At 48.4% G+C, this 26,097-nt stretch overlaps 1 protein-coding gene across 1 annotated transcript in view; it reads left to right on the forward strand.

Annotated features, from left to right (window-relative positions):
- SYT6 (synaptotagmin 6) overlaps window positions 1-26,097 on the forward strand; it is a 36,312-nt gene that overhangs the window by 4,823 nt on the left and 5,392 nt on the right. The window contains exons 2-6 of the mRNA XM_008922242.4: window positions 14,142-14,478; window positions 17,617-18,175; window positions 22,368-22,488; window positions 23,464-23,635; window positions 24,555-24,705. Of these exons, the coding sequence (XP_008920490.1) occupies window positions 14,142-14,478; window positions 17,617-18,175; window positions 22,368-22,488; window positions 23,464-23,635; window positions 24,555-24,705 (1,340 nt within the window). The remainder of the gene's footprint in view (window positions 1-14,141; window positions 14,479-17,616; window positions 18,176-22,367; window positions 22,489-23,463; window positions 23,636-24,554; window positions 24,706-26,097) is intronic.

A 26,097-nucleotide genomic window follows, 5' to 3' on the forward strand; every position in this document is an offset into this window, starting at 1 on the left:
GTTGCCAGCTGTCCTGGGCTCTCACCCCCAGTAATTCAGAGCACATTTAGTGTTTTGCCCCTTGTGTGAACTGTTCTTTTTGAACTCTCAGTACAGCTCGTACAGCGCTGAACACCCTCCTGGCACTTGGCAAAGACTATTAAAATGTTAAACCAAGCACAGAAGTGTTCTTGCTGCGGGCAGAAAAAGGGGAGAATTTCCTTGCAATAGAGGGTTTTTCGTTGCGGGAATGGTGGTGCAGAAAGACCATTTTTATATTGAGAAATTGCTTCTGGAGTATTTTTTCTTGGAAAAAAAAATTATCCCCTGATAGGATAGTTTGACTAATGGGAAAACTGATTACACCCCCATTCATGGATATGGGATGCCTGCAGCCACTACCTGTGAAATATGGGCACGTCTGGAATTTACTCAGCAGCCGTAATAACAGTTTCCTGAATCACCACTCAAGTGTATTTTAAGTCAATATAACAGTAAACATGCTCAAAGCCACCCAAGCAAAGCTAATATTATCCACTGAAGCTTGTGTTTCCTGAGGCCAGGCATGTGAGGAGTTGCTCCTTGGGGCAAATATCCTTCTTATCACAGAGTAATGCACTTGTAAAATGGATCTTGCCTTTCCTCCCAGGAAAGAGCCAGCCAGAGCTATGTGCAGCAGATTTCCTCTTTAGATCAAGTAAACCAGGTTTCTGCTCAGGTCCTGGAGGCATCAGGTTCAGACCTTGCTGCCAGGAGGAAGGTTTGCAAAACTATATTGGAATAGGGTTGAAACCAGCTGTGTAAATGTAGGAAAAATGGATTAAATCGCCTCTCTATGGACACGTGTCTCTGCTTGTGTATTGTGTGCGGATCTGTGACTCTCCAGCTGCCTCTGGCTCTGCTCTGTGATGGTCCTGGTAAATAAAATGCACCTCTGGAGCTGTGTGGAATGTGCGTGTTCAGGAGCCCTGTGAGCACCTCTCTGCATAGACGCAGGTTTGCAGCCGCCTGATTGCTGCTGGTTGATTCATCCCCGAGGCAGAGCGGGGAGGCTGCTCCTGTTTGTGGGTTTTTTTGCGGACCGGGGAGCCTGTTCCGATGCAGCTGCAGTAGCCTCATGCATAGTCAGGGATCAGCATCTCCAACTCCATAGAAACAGGCGGCGGGATCGCTGCTGGTGTTAATTGATGCGCGAGCAGGCGGAGGGCAGCGACCAGGGACCGCTCTGAGGAGCTGCTGCCGCGCTGGTAAGTCCACATTTCTGAAGTTACTTTAATAATTCTTTGCCTTTTTCTTTTTTTTTTTTTTCTCAACATGGAGCCGCTTATCCTTAAAAAAAAACCAAAAAACATTTTGCTCCAGCAGTTTCTGCCTTCGCCGCCGAAACATTTCCTCCCGCTCTCAGCATCCTCCCGACGTTTCGCCGAAACCCAGCGTGTGCTTCCTTCCAGCTGGTTCAAACCAGGGCACACGCACACGCAGCCCGGCTCCGAGCTTCCCCGCCGCTCCGTGGGATGGCTCGGGGAAGGTGGTTGGCGTTTTTGTGTTTGCAGGTGTTTGTTGCTTGACATCTTCGCCGTGCTGGAGTCGCTCCGGCGCCGGGCGCCGTTTGCTGCACACACACCCCCCGTGTGCTCGCCGGCAGCCGGAGCCTCTCACATGTGTGTCTCCATCGTGCAGGGACAGAACGGACCCACAACAGGGTCTCACGCCTCATACAATTTGTTATTTAACTACAGTTTCGGCTATCCTTGTTTTTCTCACCTATTTCTTCTTACTGTTCCCCGTTTCTAGGTGCAATCCCATATTCTTCCTCAGGACCCCGGGTTTCCATCTCATCTTGGTTAGGCAGCTTTTTCTGGCTTTAATATTTGCTATTTCTTTTTCAGGGGTGATAATATATGTTTTTCCTTCCTATCTGCATATCATAAAATCGGGGAGCTCGTCTGCAACAGCCCTTATTGCTTCAATCCAGTGGACTCACTAACAGAGCAATCACGCCGGCAGTTGTTTGGGAGAGATGCAATTAGTCTCTCTGCCATGTATTGTCTTTAATTATACTTGTACCTTGCAAAATGGCATCCTGGAGGGTCAGGGAGGGGATTTTTGGAGTGATTATTAACTGTACAATTCACCTGCCCGGGGAATAAAGAAAGTTATCCTGCAGGGTGTCTCCTGCGTAGCGGAGCTGCAGATGCTGATTGAGGGTGTCTTTATGTTTAGTTCAGTTTGTTTAGTGCAGGTTCATGTTTGACAACATCACAGGAAACTGTGCAGCAAAGCCTGAAGGCAGGATGCCAGCAGCATGGTTCATACAAGCCCTTTCCAAGCCATCATTAAGACACACAGCCCTAGACTGTTTGGTTCCATGGAATAATAATTGCCCAGGAATTCTAGCACAGCAGTGCCTGTGGGATTGCATTACTCTGGGTTTCTGTGTGTGTTTGTAGCTGCTGCAAAGCAGTGAATACACTTGTGTGACAGTGTGAGGTGAGCACAGAGAGCACCTCCTCATTTTATCCTCTCCAGATGCAGCACTTCATCTCTCGGATGCTGGGGAGCATTTGCTCGGAGTTATTTGATCCCAGGTCTGAATCTGGGCTCTGGTCAAAATGTTCATTTTGGCAGGATTGTGAGCTGCAGGGTGTGGAGTGATAAGAATCACTGGGAAAGGGAATCTCAGAACCCGTTTAATCCATGTGTAGGATCAGGCAGCCCAGCCTGCCCACACCACTGCTGCGGAGCACATTTGAGGGGTTAAAGATCCCTGTCTTTGTTCCAAGCTAATGGAAGCAGCAGCAGCAGCAGCTAATGACAGGAGCAGAGCCTTTCTGGGAGAGGAAGTTCCCTCATCATTCAGCGCAGCTTGAACAAAGAAATGCTCTTTTCCAAACCTCTGAATTTCAGAGCAGGGTCCCTGTACCAGCTGTGGGGCCTTCCTGGCTCTCCATCTGCATCCTGAGCAGTGCAGGACCCACGGGTGCTGCTCTGCCATTCAGAGCCAGGGGCTGTTGTGCGTTGGGTGTTGTTGGCACAACAAATTGAGAGAGGGAGAGAGACAGAGAGCATAATGTGGGTTTAAGTGATTGTTTTGGGTCTGGGTGGCTTCAGTTGGCAGCCTGAGGACACTGGTCTGGGTATCACCCAACCTTTGCAGCCCCTGGAGCCAGGGGAGTTTTGGATGAATCCTGCATCTCTGGTTTTGGGTCTCCAGTGTGGCAGATCCAGGCAATGAAGCCCCTCCAGGATGCTGTGTGAGCTCAAGGAACCCCTTGTGCTGGAGGAGCCCCATGTCCTGGGCAGGGGCCACTCAGGAAAGTCTCTGGAAAGCTTTCTGGGTTGCCTTGTCCCACAGTTGGGATCTTCTGCCCACCCTGGCTGAGCACTGCTTGGATTGCAGAGCAGGGGGCTGCTGGCACTGGGAGGGGGGTCGGCACTTGTGCAGGGCTGGGGTGGGGAGAGACCCCAGTTCTGCTCCCAGTTAAACTTCATCCTGAGACCTTTTCAGGGCAGCCTGATTTTAGTGACTTTTTGAGCCAAAATGGAGTCCAACAGAGAGCTGCAGGGAAGCCTTTCCCTAAAAATGAATCCCACAGTAGGAAGTGAGGGACAGCGAGGCAGCAGCTCCGGGGTGGAGAGTGTGGGCACAGAGGCACTGCTGACCTGTGCTGGTGCCTCACAACAGACACAGCTTTGACCAAGTTTCTGAAGGGAAATTTTAAGGTCTTTAGTTGTTTAAGGGAGACAGAGCGACAGCAAAGAGCTTTTACTTGTTTCGTTTGCTTCGCATCCTGAAATGCAGCTGGATTTTTGCATCCTAGAAATGTCTGGATTTCCGTGGTTTCTTCTCTGCCCAGCCTCTGCTCAGCTTCAGGTCTGAATAGAGGCTTCCCTTTATGGTGAACAGTCTCCACAAGGTTCCCCTGGCACACAGAGCTCAGCTCAGGCCCTGCCTGTGCAGAGTCACATCACAGGAGAAGGATGATGCTCAGAGTCAGGGATTTAACCTCAGCCCGGGTCACTGTGTGTGTTCAGCACCACCAAGTTGTTTACAGATGTTGCTACAGCATATTGTGATTAAATGTCATGGGATTAGCACACAGCCCTGTGCAATAATTGCAGGCAGTGTGGCTCATAATAGTTCATTAGCTTGTCATCACTTAAGCAGAAAGCAACGACAACTCTTACTATCGCATTTATAATGCTCTAGAGAACAGTTGATTAAGTCAGAAAGTGACATAAATCACCGGGAAATGTTTCCTTCGGCTTGAAAAAGTTGGGGTTTTTTCCTATTTTTTGTCACTTTTGATAACAGAAGTGCTGTGTCTCTGACAGCCCAAAAAGTTCCCCTTTGGGCTGCACATGCCAGCAGAAGTTTCAGTGACAAATGTGCCTTGGACACAGCCTGGAGGTAAAGGCCAAATCAGCCAATAACCACTGAATACCAACATTTTTGGTCTTGATCTGTCCCCTCCAGCCCAGCTGTTCTGCTGGGGCACAGCCCCACTGAGTGAGTGTTAGTTCTTGTCTCTGCTGTGTCTCTCAGCACAAAGCCCACGGTCACCAGCGGGCAAGGTGACGGTGGGAGAAGGAAGTTTTGTCTGCAGATCCCTCTGGGGATGTCAAGCTGAAGATGGGTTAAGGACTGTCCTTAGGCAGAGCCAGCATCTGAGAGGGTGGCTGGGACATTGGATTTGGCATTACAGCTCAGCAGAGGTGTGGGCTGGGTGGTATTTCATGGCTGTGCTTTGGCTGTTCGGAACCTGCAAGGGCAGAGGGCTTGTGCCTGTCAGCTGTTCAGGATATTTTGCTTCTTTTTGGGGCAATTAACTCTTTCTCCATTCTATTTCAGTGAGCAAGGCACAAGCTCCAGGCTACCAAACTCTCATCTTACACCACACCACATCCCTTTCTTTGTGTTTTGTGCACTTTCATTTGGTCGGAGTCGATGATCTTGGAGGTCTTTTCCTTAATGATTCTATGATTTTATGTGTTTATTTACATTTTTTTTTTGCTATGTATACATACAGGGCTCTAAAGTACCTCATGGCTGACTCTGCACTTAAAAAATCACATTTAGTCTTTCCCTCTGAATGACTCTGTTCAGATTTCCCCTCTGCTTTTTTAAGCTCTGCCAGGGGCTGGAGCAGCTCCTGTGACTGAGAGCATTTGCTGCCTCTTCCCTGGGTGGTAAAAGGGCCAAACCTTCTACCTGGTGAAGAACACCAGGTAGCAAAGGGTGTGGCAGTGTCTTTTCTCTGTTTAATGCACTTGTCTAAGCATCTCTCTCAGACCCTGAGCTGTGACAGTCCCCACCAAGGGACCAGGTCTGGGGTGCAGAGAGGACGAGGACAAGACAGAGCCAAGACAGAGCAGGAGCTTCAGCTGTAGCCTGGATATGTAAGCAAGAATAAAAACCACTCTCTTTCCTTCTTGCAGGCAGGGCACAATGTAGGTGACTGCTCAGGGCTGTCCCAGGAGCCCATCCTCTCACAGCCATGAGGAGCCACAGGCTCCAACATGACATGGGAAAGCCTGGAGGCTGTGGTTGTTGGAACAGGGATTTATTCCATGTGCAAATTCGTGGCTTAAATATTTTCTCCTTAATTATAATTTGAACTGCAGTTTACAACATTTGGGAATTTGCAAGTACTGGCACTCACAAGCTTTCCAGGGAAGCAAATTCTCATAGAAAGCTCTTGATGGAACACGACCTGATGGAACAGCTGGAGCTGTGTCAGGAGAGGGTTAGGCTGGATATCAGGAGAATGTTCTTCCCCCAGAGGGTGGTTGGGCACTGAACAGGTTCCCCAGGGCAGTGGGCACAGTCCCAAATCTGCCAGAGCTCAAGGAGTGTTTGGACAATGCTCTCAGGCACATGCTGGGATTTTGGGGAGTCCTGTGCAGGGCCAGGAGTTGGACTGGATGATTCTTGTGGGTCCCTTCCAGCTCAGGATATTCTGTGATTATAAATTACACAATAGTTAAAGGAACAAAACTTTGGCTGAAATTGTCCATGTCACACATTCTAGCTCCTTTCCCAGCCACAGAGCCACATCCCCATAAGAAACACAGTAAATAGTGGGAAAAGCCCTGGCATTGCTTAATGAAGTTAGTTTTGCCTGGATGGGAATGATGAGGCTGCTGTTTGCACTCGGGCCATAGATCACAGACACTTGAAATGCTGGATCCCTGCAAGGTCTCCATATGAAGGAGGTTGTCTCCATCCTTGCAATAATGAGATGGTTTGAGTTTTATAGTCTTATATAATTACTCTCAAAATAGCTTCTGATTCATCCTCCCCTTTGAAGCTTATAGTTTGCATTCCAATAAGCCCTTGCATGGCAGGAACCCTGTGGTAGCAGCAAATTAATTTTTAAGAAGTTTTTTTGCTGTCTAACTGAAACTTTGGCATATCCAGTTTGAGTATTCCTGTCCTTGTCTCCCCATGATCCGTTCCAGGGCTCGGTGTGTGCAGGAGATGAGGAGGCTCCCTTGGGGTTCCTGAGGAGCCTGTGCTGGCAGGAGGAGGCTGGTGGGAGCTGATAGCACAGGACTCAGTGTCCAGGGCCTGGGGAAGCACAGGAACAGGAGAAATCTCAGCTTCCAGGGAGGCATTTCTTCCAGGGAGACTCTGTGGCTGGATGGTGCTCTGGGCAACCTGGTCTAGTGGAAGGTGTCCCTGCCCATGGCAGGAGGTTTGAATAAGATGATCCTTAAGGTCCCTTCCAAACTAAACCATTCCATGTTTCTATGATTCTATGAGTGTCTTCTCTCACAACATCCACCTCATGAGCATTCTCAGTATTCCCACCCCTCTGCTGCCTTGAGAGGGGAGTTTGCCTTTGACCTCCTTGTGATGAGCTCAGTGTGAAAGTTTTCAGTCTGTGAAAACTTTTGTCAATTCAAATTCACCACTGTCTTCAGTGGGATTGCTTGTGGTTGATGCAGAATAACAAAAGAAGTGGATTATCACTTACATGACCAAGAATTAAAAAACACCCTGATTTGTTTCTCTGTTGACCAGGACCCGAGGGAACGGATGGAGCTGTGTCAGGGAAGGTTTGGGCTGGATATGAGGAGAAGGTTCTTCCCCCAGAAGGTGGTTGGCACTGCCCAGGCTCCCCAGGGCAGTGATCACGGCCCCAGACCTGCCAGAGCTCAAAGAGTGTTTGGACAATGCTCTCAGGGACAGGGAGGGATTTTGGGGTGTCCAGTGCAGGGTCAGGAGTTTGACTCAATATTCTAAAATTCTATTATTCTGGTTTTTATCTGGATGAGTCATGGTACCAGCTATTTCTGTGACTTCAATTCCCTGTCCCACAAACTCTCAGGATGTGTCACTGTCCTCAGCTGGGTGATGGTCCATGTCCTCCTACAAGAGATCCTGACAAACAGCCAAGCTCTGGTGGGTCTGAGCAGGGTGACTGTAGGTGTGGGTAGAGCTGCAAGTGAGTCCTGACCTGTGCTCCTGGTGCTGGGATCACTCCCTGCACAGGGAAGGTCTAAGAAAACAGGTCTGTGACCCTCAGACCTGAAGGTGATCGATGTCCCCAGTGCTCTGGGGTCAGATGTGGTGCCCTGCAGCCCTTACCACCTCCCACAGCATGAGATAACGTCTGAGGGGTGGCAGGAGCTCTGCTCCATCCAGAATTGTGTTCTGACCTGGTCCTTTAACATCTGCTGAGCACTTGATGAAATATTTTCCCCTCACTGAGCCCCACAGCTCTGTGATCGTGTTGGAGCAGCAGCTCCTGTGCTGCCAGGCTGCCTGGGAAAGGCGAATTGACGGCACTTAGACTTTGAAGTGACAGCTCCTAATGACTTGTCTAGCTCAGGAATATTTCAGGGCATTTTCCTGTAGCTCCTGGCTGCCTGGAGAACGCCACCAGTAAATCAGGAAGTTGCTGAAGTTTCAAATGACAGCCAAATGGCAGCGAGGGGGCCTGAAATGTGACAACGAAGCCACCAGCAGGGGACTGGCACACTGGACACCATCCCAGCAAACACAGGCAATCAGTGAGTGGGCTTGCAGTGCTCCCCTCCCGCTGCCACGCTCTCTGCAGACCCCAGTGCCCACTTAGCTGTGGGCTCTGCAAACACAGCTGCCAGCTGATACAGGGATTGGAGCTGTGTGGGGTGACAGGGACAATCTGATCTTTATTGTTTGTTCTGTTTCCATTCCTGAGGCTTGGAGAGGGGATAGGGAGCTGGCTTAGAACTGCTCTCTGCTGCACTGCAGTCGCCTCTCATCCAGCTCAGCATTCCAGGATTTACAAGCCAGAATCCTTTCCAGAATCCCTGTTGTAAAGGGCTCTGTTTGCTGCTCACCCCTGTGGTGTCCCTCAGGGTTTGCTCTGTCCCCAAAGGGGACATTCCCATTTGTCCCTGTGGCCCCTGGTTTGGTTTTGGCTGCGATGCTGCTGGGGGGGTCTAATATCTGGTTCTGTTCCACCCAGTCCCTGTTCCTTCCTCCAAAGCTGAACAGCTTTGCTAAATAAACATGTCTATGTCTGAGGTTTGATGGAACCCTCTTCCCTCTCCACAGCTGCTGCCCTGTGCTCCCCTCTGCCCACAGGCCTCTGAGATCCACCACGACTTCTCATGCCCAATCTCCAGCCCTCAGCTAATCAAACTCACATTGCTGATGCTTCTCAATTGAGAGAAAATGAGCTCAGCAGTTGGTGGGTGCCTCACGTGGTCCGTTGTAGCCCCAGAGCTGCCTGTCTTCTCCTCCAGCAATAACTCTTGTAGTAATCCATCACTTGAGTGCGTGATCCCTACAAAGCCCCGCAGAAATAGAACAATATATTCTCACAAGCGCTGTTGCAAGAGAAAAATGTAGCAGAAAATGGACGGAGGAGCCTGGAAATATCTGCTGGCGTGGTGTGAGCGATGGCTGGTGTGTGACACTGGAAAACCAGTCATGCAACCAGTGCAGGAGAGGAGAAGGTCCGTCACCATCACCCCCTGCCTCTGGGACCTGCCATCTCCTGGAGCTGCTCTGCTCTTCCAGGACTATTTGCAGGGGGAAGGTGTTACGTGCTCCGAGTTGTAGCTCAGAATAGCTGGGAGCTGCTGAAGGAAACCCAGTGGGGAGCAAATCAGCCCAAGATCTCCAGGTTTTCCATGAGCAACTGGAGAACTTACGAGTTAGGGCCCCTTGCAGGGAATCACAGAATTACAGAATATGCTGAGTTGGAAGGGACCCACAGGGATCATGGAGTCCGACTCTTAGCCCTGCACAGGACCCCTTTGCTCTTGGTAGGGTCAGTTTTGGGGCTGTGTCTGGGTCTGTGCATGAGGATGGAGTTGTGGGACCAACTGTGCTGTGGTGACAGCACTGCTGGTGCCCCACACCAGTGGAGGGTCAGGTCAGGGTGTCCCCTCTGCCTTGATGAGGAGCTGCAGGGCCTGAGAAAGGTGTCTGTCCCCTTGCAGGTGTCACAGAGCTGGGAGAAGGGGACAGCTGAATGGTGGCAACTTCAGCTGAGCTCCTCCAGCATCACTCTGTCCCCACGGGGCACCTCTGCCTGCAGCACTGAGTGTTTCCAGCCCATCAGACTTCCACTCATGGTATTCCAGCTTCCTTTAAATACAACAGGTAGCTGGAATGACTAATGGATGCTGGAGTGCTGAGAGAGCCATCAAGTGTGTTTTGTTTTCTCTATGGGGAGTGGGTGGAAGGAAAGCTAAATTACATCTTCAGGATATTAAATATAACTCTTCACATTAAACTCGGAGTTAGCCATGAATCTCTTTAATGACAGTGCAAGCTGCTTCACAGCAGTAAAAGTCAATGTTGCCACAATTAGACCACTATTGTCTTGCAGTTAACAGACTGCTGTAATCATGACTCTGTCATATTATTAATCGCTTTCTGTTTGGACCTTGCTAATTATCCCCTTTGGTAACTCAGTTTGGGTATTATGGAGTCATCAGGGACATCAAGCTGAAAGGTAGTTGGACCATCTCTCTTAATTAGTTCCCATCCAAGACGAAACAAAATGGGTGATTTTACTGATGAGCTGCTCCCTGAGTCCACAGATCCTGGGGTGAGGAGTGCTGGACTAACCATGGAATGATTCCCTCTTCCTCAGTTTGCTTTTAGCTTCACAGTTTTATTGCCCCACTGGCTCTTCGTCCTTCCCTGGGCCTTTAGTCTTTGATTTAAAGGCAGCAAAAAGCAGTGACCTTCTTGGAAATTTTACAGTTTTGAGCCATTCTGTGAGCTTTTTGGTAAGGTTCAGGAGCAATGGGTTTAGATGGGACAAAATGGGTAAAAACCACAAACCAAGATGCCGAGTCAAGGCAGAAATGAGATCATTTGTGGGTGGCATTGATGGGATTCAGTCTCCCTGATGCTCTTGTTGCTGCTTTCAGCTTCAGGTCTTTTTTGTGTTTTGGTAACAAATGGGTTATATAAAAATATTTAAATAACAGCTCGGTGACTTATCCTAAACGTACCAGCTCTTTCAGGGAGATGTCTGTGTTCATACCCATGTCTTTCCTGTTCCTTGTTCTCCTCTCCCTCCTCATTAGTCAGTCAAGAGCTTCGTTACTGCTGCTCCGTGGCCAAAAGCTGAAGATTCCTCTGGGAAGCAGCTCTTGCTCCCAGGGGGGAGCGAGACTGGAAAATAACTGTGTTAATTTGTTTTTGCAACCTCCTTCTTTTAAGCTTGATCTTTTCAATTACAAGTTGTAATAAACCCCATTTTCCAGCATGGCAGTGTCTCTCAGGGGAACTGGGAGAGGATGAGGGACCAGTACAGAGTTTGATAGGACCAGGGTGAGGAATGGCTGGAGCTGCTCTGCACTTCTATCACACCACTTACCCAACAGCAAAGTGACAAATAACTCACTGTTAATCTTTTTAGAGGAGAATACAATAAAAACATAGTTCTTGTCATGTTTTTCCTCAGGTGGGTTGTTTGTCAGAGTGATAATGTGACTCTGTCCCTTGTGAATGGTCAGGGGCTGAACTGTTCCTGCATTAGACAGGCTCCTTCCTCACTGCTGGGTACAGGCACATCCCTCTTTTCCCCCTGCTTAGGACATCTTGGGTCCAAACCTTGCACAGGGTGGGATAATACTAACCAAAGAACTCATTCTTCCCCTTTTCTGGGGTGTCCTTTTGGCCTGTTCTGTCTTTGGGGGAACTGGCCTCACCTCCCTCTGTGCCAGGAATACCCAAGCAAGCTCTGACCCTGAGGCATTTTCTGCTAGATGAGGAATTATCCTGTTTTTACAGTTCCTTGTAAGTTAAAGGACATTTAAAGCATAACATTTTGAATGCTATGTATTTTCTAGAAAGTAAGTGGTATTTTCAAAGTCATAAGAGAAAGCTCATTAAGTCAATGAAGGTCAATTCTGTCCAATTGATATTTAAGTTTAATAAGTTGTGAAAAAGTCCTGGAGAATTCAATGTCATTTTCAAACAACCCAATATTCTAACCAGGCAGATGCTTAAAAACTGCCTGTAAAATCCTGATCCCTTCTCCTCCTGCTTTATGGCAGCTGCCAGAGGAAGGAGTAGGAGGTCATGCATAAAAGTGTCTGTAATGCTGTCAGATACATTATGAATGCCAGCCTGGCAAGAAGTGACAAGAACCAAGATCTTTCTCAAGCAGGCAACAGGTTTTCTGAAGGAAAAACTGATTATTTCTGATGGTTTCTATTAATGAGCCACATGGCCCATATAAATCCTTGGAATGGGTGGAAATAACAAAAATTCTGTGTCATGCAGCAATTCCCAGGAGAGAGAGATTCTGCATCACAATGATTTCCTTTGTGCCAACAAAGAGGTATTTGCAAAAAGTCCAGGTTCTTGAGTTTTTTTCTTATGAAAGTGTTTGAGTTTCCTGGGCACAATTCCAAGATTTAACTCAAAGTGTAGGGAATTGGTACCTCTCTGCTCTCAGCTTTGGTGAGAATACATTTAGCCAAATCTCTGAGGAAGCTCAGCTGCTGACTTGTACAACCCCATTCATTATTAAATAAGATGGAATCTGTTTATTCACCCCAGCAGCGATCTGTGTTTCCACCTCGGAGCTGAAGGAGAGAATAAATGCTGCAGCCTGACCTGTACAGGAGCCTGGGAAAGGGAAAGAGGAGTTGCAAAAAGCTCTGGATGATATTTATTCTTTCCCTCTGGAGCTGCTGGCACCTTCCAGCCCTGCCCTTGGGTTGAAAGCACCCGTGGGCAGTCGGGGAGCTTCGCCTCAGGCTCTTGGTGAATTTGCTAAGCTCAGTAATTTTGTGGGAAACCAGTTTCCTCCGGGATATCAGGAACAACAGATGGTTTCCCAGGTGTTCAGCAGAACTGACTTGCTCAGGTGTAGGTGTCACATCTTGTGTCTGGTGCTGCCTTGAGATTTCACTTACAGGGACTGGAGCAGCAATCCCAAACACCCAGGAGCTGCTGTATTCCCAGAGGCACACGAGCAAAGGCTGATGACACAAATGTGTTCCTGAACACTTTGCTGTTATGGTTCATAAACGGTGGGTGGGGTTTTGTTGTTTTTTGTTTCTTTGTGTCTTTCTTTCAATAATTTTAAAATTCGGCTATTTTGTCAATGTAAAAACTTTGCCTTTTCTCATATTTCATAGATTTTTTTCTTAGCCTTAAGCATCAAGGACAGGTTGGACGAGGCTCTGAGCAACCCGGTCTAGTGGAAGGGGCCCCTGCCCATGGCAGGGGGGTGGAACTACCTTATCTTCAAGGCTCCTTCCAACCCACACCATTCCATGATTAAATGTCTGACTACAGCTGTACAAAACTAAACTATATGACCAAGGGAAGCAGAAGGTCTTTTATGACTCCTGTTTAAGGTAAAGCACATGTCAGGAATCACATTTATAGCACAGAGTTCCCCAGTTCAGAAATGCAGAGGTCACCAACCATGTTCCTCGGGGTCAGACAGGGAAATAAATGTGGTAACAGAAAACATTTATGGCTCAAGAATAGCCATAAATAGGGTGAATAAGAGGTAATGGTTATTATGTATAAAATTTTGGAGCGTTTGGTGGTTTTTTGCCTTTCTGTCCTGACTTGCACTTAGGGAATTAAGAAGTGTTGTTCTACTGGTAACTACAAATAACACAGCAGGCAGTCAGGAAATTGTCCATGAACTCAAAGCAATCCATGTAGTCCTGACACTGCAGACTTACCTGCAGAGCAAACCCTGGCTTCACCATCAGGGACTGGTATTCCTTGTGATCCTCGTGATCCTGAACCCCTGGAGTTTTGGTTTGGGTAGGAATCTGGGAATTAATACACTGTAGGAAAGTGTATTAATTCACTGTAGGAAAGGAATTCAAATAGCCAATGTTTTCTCTTTGTGAAGTGCTGTGAATAATTTCATATCCTAGATGTGTATACACACACACACATATATATATATATATATATTCCCTCTTTTCTGATTCTTCAGCCACATGTATGGAAGCTCTGTCCTCTCCAGAAAAAGACTGAAATGCTGAATTACACAACACATGAGGCAAAAGTGTCTCAGAGAGTCAGAGAACACACAGCTCCTGTGCTGTTCAGAGTAAGGAAGACTGTGCAGTACTCTCTGTACAACCTCCTTCTTCGTTTGGTTTCTCTGCATCAGCAGCTCGTGATCATTTTTTTTTGTGTGTTGGTATTTACTTTTTATTCCCCCTGGACACATCTGGACAAGATGTGGGTGTTGACAGTACAACACTAATCTACTTCCAGGATGGTGGTAGATGGATTTTTTTCATTACAGTGCCTGAACAGCCGTGGCGTGAAGCAGAAAGGCACCTTCTGCCAGTACAGCACTGGAGCTTGTTTCTACCATGCAATTGTACAATTCTTCCTGATTTCAGACTCAGCAGTTTGCTGATGACACAAAACAAACCAAGGGTGATATTTTATAGCCAGTTTGAGCATCGTGGTATGAAACTTCACAGCTCTGGCCAGATGGAGACACTCATTTCTACCCAGACATGTCCCAGGTCTGTCCGGGGATGCTCATTTGGGTTTGACTCTCACTTGAAGAACCTGCTGAGAGCTCTACATTAGTTGTGAGATAAGTCAGCTTGGACCATTTCTTCCATTTACTTATGATTTTCTCACCATCTTTCTTCTCTCCTCTCCCGTCCCTCCCCTCCCTGTCGCTGTTGTTCTCTCCCTGTAGAGCTCTCCGTCAGCCTCCTTGCAGTGATAGTTATTGTGTGTGGACTGGCCCTGGTGGCAGTGTTTCTGTTTCTCTTTTGGAAGCTGTGCTGGGTTCCCTGGAGGAACAAGGCCCTTTCCTCTAACCTGGCCGTGCTGAGGGGCGAGGCAGGCTGCCACAAGGACAGCATGGCAGACAAGCTCAAGGACACGGGGGCCATCAGCTTCCTGGAGGCGGCGGTGAAGATCAGCCACACGTCCCCAGACATCCCTGCAGAGGTCCAGATGTCCATGAAGGACCACATCATGCGGCGCACACGGATCCAGAGGCAAACCACAGAGCCGGCGTCTTCCACCAGGTGAGTTGGGATGCTGGGGAGGGATGTGATGCCCAGGGTTCTGGTTCGAAGGTAAACCAGCAGGGGAAATGAACTCAACTCAAAAGAATAACAATTTAATAAAATAATACAATTATACAGACAAACAGTTGGTTTTAACCCACAAAACCCAAATGCATAACCCAGCGCCCTGGGGCATGAACTGAGCGGTGTGAGTTGGGCCCCCTGAGTCCAAAGGAAAAGGAGAGGGAAAAAACCTGTTGGTGAGAGTGCTGGTGCAGTCTGGTCAAGAGTGGTGGTTGCAGTCTAGTTGAGAGTGGTGGTCTGCAGTCTTCCTCTGGATCCCATGAGTGGTTAAAAAAGTCCCAAGACTCCAAGATTATATATTCTCCAGTTCAGGCAGGAATGCCCAGTACCTCCCTCAGGGCGGGGAGCTCCACAAAGGGTGTGAGGACAAGAGCATCCTCCTGTCTCACAGGCCTCTTAACACCCAGTTTATAGCCTGAGGGGTCAGGGCTGCTCTGGGCAGAGGGTGTAAATGGTTCATTGATAACAGTTTCTGGGCAATGGCATGGAAGGCTCTAGAATAGACAGTTTTGGGTTACACCCATCCAGTGATGAACTGGTCCCAGCTGTTCTAACTAGGACACCCAGCCTGGAGAAGAGGAGCCTGAGGTCAGACCTCCTCATGATCTGCAGCTTCCTCTCGAGGAGCAGGCACTGATCTCTGCTCTCTGTGAGCAGTGACAGGACCCAGGGAATGGCTGGAGCTGTGCCAGGGGAGGCTTAGGTTGGATATCAGAGAAAGGTTGTTCCCCCAGAGGGTGGTGGGGCACAGAACAGGCTCCCCAGGGCAGTGGGCACAGCCCCAAGGCTGCCAGAGCTCCAGGAGTAGTTAGACAACACTCTCAGGTGGGATTGTTGGGGTGTTCTGTGCAGAGCCAGGAGTTGGACTGGATGATCCTTGTGGCTCCCTTCCAGCTCAGCGTATTCTGTGATTCTATGATTCTACTCAGCAGGGTCAAGGTGCTCAGCAGGGATGGGGTGCTCAGTAAGGACACTGCTCTGTGAGCAGCTGGACAGGCAGGAGGATTGCTGAATGAAGCTGAAGGTTCAGATACCATCAGGGAGGCTAAAGAAAGCACCAACATGCTGGATTACCATCCAAAGATTGGCCATTAACCAATTAATGTGTTAAGACTGGCTTACCATGGGCCTTTTTAAAAAATCAGGGATTCAAGCCCTATTACTGTGACTTGACCTCATTGTGTCAAGTCACCAGCATGCTTTGGCCACTTTAATTTTGTTCTAACATGAGAGGCAGGCTGAAGTATCAATGATGTACTCTGTCAGACAGAATTAGACCTCTTGGCTCGCTCTCGCTGCCGTGGCTCCGAGCGGGAGCAATTAGATCAGCAGAATTGATGTATTGCTCAGTGCACAAGCTCAGAACCAGCTGCAGTTGGTGCTTTTGCCCATCTCCATCTCAGCCAGGGACAGAGACATCAACATGCCCTCAGGACGTGGGGTAAGGCTGGATGAACGTTGGGACACCTTCTCGGCAAGAATACTGAGCAGAGATTTAGATTAGATGTGGGGAAGGGGTTCTTTATTCGGAGGGTGGGGAGGCCCTGGCACAGGGTGCACAGAGAAGCTGTGGCTGCCCCATCCCTGGAAGTGTCCAAGGCCAGGTTGGATGTTGTTGGAGCAACCTGGGCTAGTGGAAGGTGTCCCTGCCCGTGGCAGGTGGTGGAAAAAGATGAGCTTTAAAGTCTCTTCCAACACAAACCATCCTGTGATTCTATGAAGTACAGTAGCTCTCCTTGACACAGAAGGCGGTGAAATGGGGACAGGAAGGGGTGATGGCAGGGTCCTGGCTGAGCCCCAGCACTTCTGTTTGCTTCGCTGGCCGTGCCCGTGATGTGCGAGGGAGAGCAACTGTGAAAACAGACATTGCTCAGAAAATTGGCTGCATTTCTGCAGAATTAGTGAGGCACCGACTGCAGCCTCCTGTTTGACGTAGCTGGAGTTAAATCAGCGCTGTGCCACCTGCAATTCTGCCACACACTCTTTCATTTATCCACACGGCTCCTTGCACTGCTGATTCCCTCTCTGCTCATTCTTTTTATTACACCTTTCCAAGAGAGGAGAAAAAAAAAACCAACCTCAGCCTGCCTGAATTAGGACAAACAAAGTGGGACTTGGCTGTACGTGGGCAGGTTTCAAACCCACTTTCTCCTTGGCAGGTTCCTCTGATCCACAGCCCAGCCTAATGCCTCCAAGGAATGTGCCAAGGAGAGTAATTTCTCTGAGCACCACGTACCACCAAAAGCTAATGCTCTGGCTGTACCAGTTCTTGGTTTGGTTAAGTAACTCCATAAACTGCCCTTGTAAACACCAGATAATCTGGAATAATGCCGTGAGTCCACAGAAAGCTTTTATGCTTTGCTTGGATAAAGCTTTGCTTACACACAGCTTGGCTTGTGCTGGAGGGGAGCTCAAGGCAAGAGATGATTCCTGACAAGGCTGTGCCTTCCTCCCTGTCAACAATTATCTATCAGTTTCTGATGAGTCTGTTGGAAAAGTCTGGAAGCAGCAATACCCTGCAAAGCCAATTGGATGGGGCTTGGAGCACCCTGGTGTGGTGGAAGGTGTTGCTGCCCATGGCAGGGGGTAGAATGAGATGAGCTTTAAGGTCCCTTCCAACCCAAACCATTCTGGGATTCTGTAGATAAAACCTCACCTTCTGAGGTGGTCATGGTTCTCTCACAAAGAAAAAAAAATTGAGGGTTTTTTTTTTTGCCTGAGAGAATTTAGTGCCAGTATCTTGGACTGAGGGTGGGAATAGTCTGGATTGTTTTTGACCTGGTTAAGGAGTTGTCGGGGCTCATCTGTTCAACTTCGGGCTGTGACTTGTGTAACAGGTGAAAAAATGCAGCTTGTTGCAAATACTCTGGAATTTCAGAGGTTTGCTGGATGGGTTCCTTCAAGATTTTTGGAGGTGTTCCCCTCAGTGTTCAACTTCCATAACACGCACACAATTTCTGTGCAGAACTCCTCCTTGTGCTCTCCTGTTTTCTGAGTTTAGTATTCCAGGGGAGAATAAAGAAGAGGAATGTCCTTGGAAAACCACACAGCTGTCGTGTCTTCCTCCTGCAGGCACATCTCCTTCAAGAGGCACCTCCCCCGGCAGATGCACGTGTCCAGCATGGACTATGGCATGGACCCCCCGGCCGTGGCCGAGCAGCCGACCAGCATTGGCCGCATCAAGCCCGAGCTCTACACCCAGAAAACTCTCGACACCGAGGACCCCAAAAAGGAGGCGGAAAAAACCTGCGGGAAAATCAACTTCACCCTCAAGTACGACTACGAGAACGAGACGCTGACCGTCCGGATTCTCAGGGCTTTTGACTTGCCAGCCAAAGACTTCTGCGGCAGCTCGGACCCCTACGTGAAGATCTACCTCCTGCCCGACCGCAAGCGCAAGTTCCAGACGCGGGTCCACAGGAAGACTCTGAATCCCACCTTCGACGAGTCCTTCCACTTCCCTGTGCCCCACGAGGAGCTGGCGGGCAGGAAACTCCACCTGAGCGTCTTTGACTTTGACAGGTTCTCCAGGCACGACATGATAGGGGAAGTGATCCTGGAGAACCTGTTCGAGGACTCGGACCTCTCCCGGGAGACTTCCATCTGGAGGGACATCCAGTACGCCACGACGGTGAGTGTGTGCCGGGGAGGGGCAGCCCTGCCCTGGCAGCATGTGTGGGGTGGTGCTCTTGGGGTGGTGTGGGGTGTCTGACAGGTTCCAGGTGTGTGCTTGGGCAGGGTTGGTTGGGATTCACTTTTGTCTGCGCTGCCCAAGGGGGTGAGTCCTGCACAACTCCCCAGGGATGGGTTTGTTGCCTCCCTGCAGTTGGTCCCGCCAGCCCTGGGGACCTGCAGCCGTGGCACAGGTGTTTGCCATGTGCACATGGTCACAGTAAGAAAGAGCTCTGGAGGGCCAGAGGGAGGTGCTGGGCTTTGCTGCACTGAGAGATGTCAGATGCGCTGCTGGCAACTCTTCCAGAGGTGGGTTTGGGTCTTCTAGCAGTTCTGTTGAATTCCCTCTGAAAGAGAATCATAGAATCATAGAATCATAGAATCATAGAATCATAGAATCATAGAATCATAGAATCATAGAATCATAGAATCATAGAATCATAGAATCACAGAATCAGCCGGGTTGAAAGGGATCTCTGAGATCATCAAGTCCAACCCTTAGTGCACTGCCCCCATGGTTACTAGACCATGGCACTCAGTGCCACATCCAGTCTCATCTTAAAAACCTCCAGGGATGGAGAATCCACCACTTCCCTTGGCAGCCCATTCCAATGGCTGAGCACCCTCTCTGTAAAGAATTTCTTCCTAATATCCAGCCTAAACCTCCTCTGGCAGAAACCAAGCCTCAGGGAAGTCCCAGTTCTTTCCGTGTCACACGGAGCTGGCAAGGGAAGGCACTCCTCACATTGATCACTGAGTGCAGAGCAATGGCATTAACCTTCCAGAATAGCTGCCTGTTCCTCCACTGCCCTCCCAGGAGGACCTGGCTGGCTCTGGGGGCAAACAAATGATTGAGCTGCTTTGCAGCTGGACACCAATCCATCGTCGTCCTTGTCACTTCACACTGTTATTTCTGAAGGGGAGATATGAGACACCCTCACCCCTGTGGCCCAAAGTGTGGGCCCTGTCACGTCTATCCTGGTGATTGGCAGAACCCCACCACTTGCAAAAATCTGTCCTGCAGCTCCCTTTGTAGCTCATCTCACACCTTTGCTCTCCCACCTCCTGTACTGGGGAGGGAACTGTCAAACATGAACACTTACTGAGTTGTGGTCAGCAGCACCAGAAGGTGTTTGCTTTGTAACTCTGCAGGTTTTTCCTCAGTTGTACCCCTTGGTCACTGCTCTCAGTGCTTGTTCTTCCACTATAGGGTGTTCAGAACTTTCTGCTAGAGCTGTGAGGTCTCACACATGTGCCCAGCACTGTGTCCTGTGCTGCTGTGCCCAACAAGGACATGATCCCAGGCACCACAGGGAGCACAGTATGCATGCGGGATATCCAGGATATCCAGGATATCAGCCCTGGAAGGTGGCTCTTAGGCTAGAGCTGTCCTGGCAGGGCACAGAGAACTTTTCTCCTGTCAGTCTAAGGACATGGAGCTGGATGTGATGCCTGCCAGGTGCTCTGGGGCAGTGCTGGGAGCTGCTGCTGTGATGCCTTTTGAGCATCTTGCCTGGAAGTGCTGTGGGAGGGAGGCACAGGATCAACCACGAGGAAAGTCAGTGGTGTTAGTTAGCAGGGAGCTCACAGCTCTTGGCTTTCAATCCTCAAATAGCCATGGCTGCTATGGCTGATGGATGGTAATGAAAGGAAAAATGCTGGCAAAGAGTCAAGGAGGCACCAGGCACATCCTTCACCTGGCAAAGAGCTGCTGGGAGGGGAACAGGGTGCATCAGATGTGCTGGTGCCTCTTGGAGGAATCTACCCAAGAAATAGTGGGTGTTTTCCCAGCTAACTAAACTAATTTAATGGGGAAAAACCCGACAGAAACAGGTGAAGATACACCAACAGACGGGTTGCTGAGGGGAAAAACCTCCAAAAAAGGTGTGAGAGGAGCAGAGCCAACATCATGCCCAGGGCATGTTTGTGTAACAGCCTTGCAGAACTCCCACAGACACGTCCAGTGCCACATTTGGCTCCATCCCCTCGTTCTCTCTGTGCTGTTCTTAAGGAATGAGCTGATCCTGGTACATCTCAGCCAGTTGTAGCACACCCAAGGACATTTCTGTTTAATCAAAACTGAGAAGGGTAAGTACAGTTTTCATAAAACCCAGAGAGAGCTCTGGGTGACTAATAATACATTAGATCAATCGTGTGGGTAAGAGGATGGGAACACAGGCAAAGACCTAGGCTAGTCAAATAGCCAGCACTCAGCTGCTTAATTAATGACTGTACAGCTTGTGAATCAGTGAAACACTTTTGGTTTCAAGTCTGAAAAGGTTATTGATTCAGAGCTTCCATTATTTCCTAAAAGGTACTGATATGAATTTTGGAAATGTCCCAGTGTCTATAATCTGCAAGAAAATAATGTACCCACAGGACATGCTTTGGTATTTATGGTTGCAAAGAAAAATCTCTTGCCCTGATACAAGGAAGTCAAGGAACAATTTATGTTCATTTTATAGCCTGAACAGGTTCTCCCAGTGCCAGAAGAGGAATAAAAGATGAAGTGGTGTCCAGAGTGTGCTCTCACCATCTCACACAGTCAGTGATGTCTCTTCTGACGTGTGTGTCCAAAGTTTCCTGCCCCTTGTCCCTCTCAAACCAACTAGGAACAAGGAATGCATGAAAGAATAGACCCAGTCAAGAATAATGATTTTATATAATATTCATTAGTATTCTGCACATCTAAGTGGAATAAAGATTTAATCTTTGCCTTACCTGAGAACGATTGGCAAAAATCTCATCCATCAACAAGATCTATTCCCTTAACACTCAGCAAAGCTTTAAGTGCATTTACTTGTCTTTCTAGTTCCATCACTCTCCTACTAACAGCTACAATTTCTTTTCAGCAGATCATTATATCACATTGAAAGGAATCAAACACAGCTTCTGAAAATAAACGGGTTGTTTGCTCTACAGATGTGGGATCTGTATGTGGGAAATAAGATTTTTTTCTTTTTAATCCATTTTTAGAAGGTGTTTGGAAATCTTTCTGCTGATTTCAGATAAGATGCTTTCTAGTTTAAGTGAGACATTTGGTTTGTTGATGTTTTTCCCCTGAATTCCCATGGGCAAGGCAGTGATGGAAAGGGCTTTTAGGAGGTGTAGTCGATAAAGCTGCATGTACAAGGGGTGCTAAGAGCAATGTATAAAAGTTATTTGATGGGGCACTAAAAGAGTAAATTGTGTTGGCCTCTGTGCAATCCAGAACTACCAAACACTTCTGAGTGCCATCTGCTGGTTAATTCACCATTTATACACACACATACACAGCCCCACACTGTGTCAGCTCCCTGAAGGCATCTCAGAGGGGTTGGGGGTCTAATTGACAGTAAACTAAAAGCTCAATTGCCATCAAACTGGGCCCTTCATGGTTCTCTTCTGATTTAAAGCTACAACCCCCCAGTCAGTAACTACCCAGAAACTCAAACTCAGCTCCAGAGAAAACCACTGTGTTACTCTAAAAAATGTTCCTTTTCTGCCAAAATGCTGAGCACCATCAAAGTCCATAAACCTCTATTACTGAACTCTCCCCTGCCCACGGCAGGGGGCTACAACTGGATTATATTTAAGGTCCCTTTCAGCCCAAACCAGTCTGTGGTTCCATGAGCAGATGGCACCAGCTGAGCTAGGAAGTTTCTCGTGGAGTTTGTTCCAGTGCACGACCAAAGAACAAGGCAGCCCTGCCTGTCAGGGTCTCACCTTTCTGTCATCTCACTGTGTTTGTATCACATTCCTCCACTTGAGGAAATAGGTGTTAGTGTCTCACACTTGGCAGTAGGAGATATACACTGTGCACTCAAATAAAACTTGATACTAATATAATTTCCTTGCTGGCACTGATCTGGTGTGAGATATCCCATCACTTCTGTGTGAGCAGTGGAGCAGAAGAGCAGGGCTGTGATGTTGTCACAGGAAGCACCTACTCCTCTGAGGCAGAGGAACATTGTCCTTAACTATGATGTGAAGCTGTAACGTATCTTTCCTGTTCCCTATAATAGTTTTTAGCCAAATAATGTCGGAGTGCACTGGAAGCCCCACCACACAGTGAAATGTCCTTCACTTCAAATGGCAGAGCAGAGAAAACAGAGGCAGCCTGGCTGGTTCCTGCACGTTTCCAATCTCATGTGTTCTCTGTTTTATTAAAGGAAAGCGTGGACCTGGGCGAGATCATGTTTTCCCTTTGTTATTTGCCAACTGCAGGTCGCCTCACCTTAACAGTCATTAAATGCAGGAATCTCAAAGCTATGGACATCACTGGTTACTCAGGTGGGTGCTTGGTGGCTGAGGAGGATCCCGTTGCATCTACATTTCCCCCTTCCTCACAATATCCTCAATGGACGGTGGGCTTATGTCTCTGTGTCATCATGGAAACACCTGACAAAGCTTTGTCTGTGTCTTGTGTATGAACAACATTTTAAAAGTAGAATTATATTTTAAACTTGTTCTCAAGAGCCTGAACTGTATACGGGAATATACAGGAATATACAGAAATATTCATAGAGACTGCCAGTGGTTTCCCATCCCCAGTGAAGGGTTTGCAGGGTGAGAGCTCTGATCCATCTCTCAGGTTGGACACAGACCTGTTGCAGACACTGACCCCAGCAGTTTTATGAGAATAAGGTGCTTTCCACCAGACAATCCCCTATGGCCAGAATCAACCATTTCACCCCAAAATTAGGAAAGGATCGTGGGTCACCTGGCTACATCCCAGGGGAATGTACATTCCTCTGTGCAGTGGCCAGTACTCAAACAGAAGGATCAGAGTCACCTGAGGACTGTTTGCATTCACAGTTCCAAAGAGCTGATCTGTAAATTCAGCATGCACAAACTCTGGTTTTCATCATAAAAAGCAGTTTCTTTCCCAGAGATCAACATTTGAATTTCACCATACAAAAGGTAATAACAACACAGACCTTTGCAGAAAATGTTTCTGCTCAGCAGGAGCTTGGTGCCTTATGAAATATCTGAGAATTGAGATTTCAGGTGAAGCCAGTTCCTGTAATAATAATGCAGTGCTGGTTCTCTGGTGCCTGAACCTCATGTCACCACTCACAGCAGGATGAGAAAAGGATTCAACTGGTGTGCAGACATCTCTTTTTCTAAAAGTCTGTTTGAGGAGGGCCTCTGGCTCATGGGAACTCACAGCCCATCCTCTGACAATGCTGTTTCTATATCACAGAGGCAACAAAATACACCTCTGTAAACTAAACACAATGGTTTTTATTATCTCTTCCTCTCCAGATCCATATGTCAAAGTGTCTTTGCTCTGTGACGGGCGAAGACTGAAAAAGAAGAAAACCACCATAAAGAAAAACACACTTAATCCCACCTACAATGAAGCAATAATCTTTGACATTCCCCCAGAGAACATGGATCAAGTCAGCCTGCTCATCTCTGTCATGGATTACGATCGGTAGGTGGGAGGCCCTGGGGAGAGCAGCCCGTTGGGTGCAGATTTTCCTGCTCAAAAGCCATTTTCCAGAGTGTTTTCCATAGCCTTGATTGCAGAGCTCTGTGGCATCAGCCTGTCCCTGGTGATTTTATTGCTGCAGTCTCATTGATGTTCATGGTTGTGGAAAACTGGAACAGTGGGTTTGGTAAAGCTGGTCCTTGCTTTGTGGCATTTTCTTGAGCGAGTCACGGAATCACAGGATGTGCTGAGTTGGAAGGGACACAAAAGGATCATCCAGTCCAACCCTCAGCCCTGCACAGGCCCATCCCCAAGGGTCACATCATGTACCTGAGAGCACTGTCCAAACACTTCTTGAGCTCTGGCAGCCTTGGTGCTGTGCTCACTGCCCTGGGGATCCTGGTCAGTGCCTGTCTCAGAACCTTTTCCTGAGATCCAACCTCACCCTTCCCTGGCACAGCTCCAGTCATTCCTTCACTGGTCCTGTCACTGCTCACCACAAAGAAGAGATCAGTGCCTGTCCCTCTTCTTCCCCTCACGAGTCCTGTGTTCCCCTTTGTTATTTACTTGTCCTGCAACCCATCACCCCACTTTAGAAAGCAAACAGTCTCTGTCTGAGCAGCAAGTGGTGTATGAATTACCCATTACTGAACTTGCACTTATTCTTGCTGTCCACAACTGCACAAACATCCTTCCAGGTCCTGTGTCTGGACTGATCTGCGGTTCAGACAATCCAAAAGCTGCTCTAACTGTTCTGGCAGTGCCTGGCTGTGCTGGCAGTGCCAGGTGTGCCCAGACTGTCCCCGTGCAGCCCCCACAGCCCCGCTCACCAGCGCCGGGGGCCAAACCTCGGCTGGGAAACTTGGGCAGAGCCAGAGAGGTGATGAGAGGGGGTTTGTGCTGCTTCTCTGTCGTCCTGCAGGGTGGGGCACAACGAGATCATCGGGGTTTGCCGCGTGGGGGTCAACGCTGAAGGGCTGGGCAGGGACCACTGGAACGAGATGCTGGCGTACCCCCGCAAGCCCATCGCGCACTGGCACCCCTTGGTGGAGGTGAAGAAGTCCTTCAAAGAGGTGTGTGGGGCTGTTCTTCCCTTCTGATGCATGTTCTGGGCACGAGTGAGCCGGTTCCAGGCTTTCAGAGAGCTTCTCCCCTCGCCTGGGATTTTCTGACAGGAGACGAGGGAATTTTCTCACCAGAAATGAACTCCAGAAAACAAGTATTTCTGTATTGCCTCGAAATAGCTCCTCCAGCTCGCAAGCAAGGATGAGAGAAACTGTATTTACAGATGTGACTGTTAACATCTTGGGGTTTTTTTATTTTTCTTATTTTTTTTTCTTTTTAAATTAGAGATTGAGAGCAGTAAGGGAAGAGAATGCTGCTCTGATTGCAGAACAAATTGTCCAGGGATATTGCCTATTTCAAGTTTCAATTTTTCATCCTAAAAGATTTTTCTGTTGACTCATCTCCGAGCCTTTGAGGGAGAATAAATAGAACAAATGTAATTGCTCTAAGCATCTCCAGAGAAAGAGACTCACTTGATGCAGCCCCAGATGATAAAATAGGGCTGAAATGCCTGGGTACCATTTTGACCATCTCCAGCATTTTCTCCCTCCTTGCACTCCAATTTCTCACGCTCCTACAGAGCTCTTTGGCTCTGGCTGATTTAGGTCATAATTTCTGGAGGAGAGAGAAGAGGAAAAGGGCAGGCACACTCTTGACACTTCAGGTATGAGAAGAAAGCCAGCATTTGTGGCCAGTGATACGATAATAAAGGCAATAAAACCTCCCACTGCATCTGGGGCTAAGGAAGTATTTTCTCTCAAAGCCAGAGAATAGGCACTTAACAAAAAGCATCTTATTTTCCCCTTGAGGTTCAGACACTGAGCTGCACTGGAAGGCAGATACTGGGCTGGGTGAGTCTGATTTAGTGAATCAAACCCTTTGTTTCTCTGAAATCTGCTCTTTCCTCTAAAAAGAAGGGATGGGGAGGCCCTGGCACAGGTTGCCCAGGGAAGCTGTGGCTGCCCCACCCCTGGAAGTGTCCAAGGCCAGGTTGGACGGGGCTTGGAGCAACCTGGGCTAGTGGAAGGTGTCCCTGCCCATGACAGGGGGTGGAATGGGATGAGTTTTAATGTCCCTTCCAGCCCAAATCATTCTGTGACTAAGAAGGCAGTTTGTGCTCAGTGCTCTCTATCCCAGCCCAGGTGGGCATCACCCAGTGGGAAAACCTGGCAATTAATATTTTAGTTGAAGACACAGTGGGGATGGATGTCAGATGGATCTATCAGACAATGGACACCTGAAAATTCACACTCATGGGGACTTTCTGTGAGCTCACATTGCACCACTGCAAATCAGGAGTAACCACACAGGCCAGAACTGGTGCAAATGGAAGCAGAATTAAAACAATGTGCCACTTGTGTTTAGTAATGTGGTAATGTTGCCTTTTACTGGAGAGCAGC

This window comes from Manacus vitellinus, unplaced genomic scaffold, assembly GCF_001715985.3.
Source record: "Manacus vitellinus isolate BGI_N305 unplaced genomic scaffold, ASM171598v3 scaffold_47_pilon, whole genome shotgun sequence".
NCBI classification, from domain to species: Eukaryota; Metazoa; Chordata; class Aves; order Passeriformes; family Pipridae; genus Manacus; species Manacus vitellinus.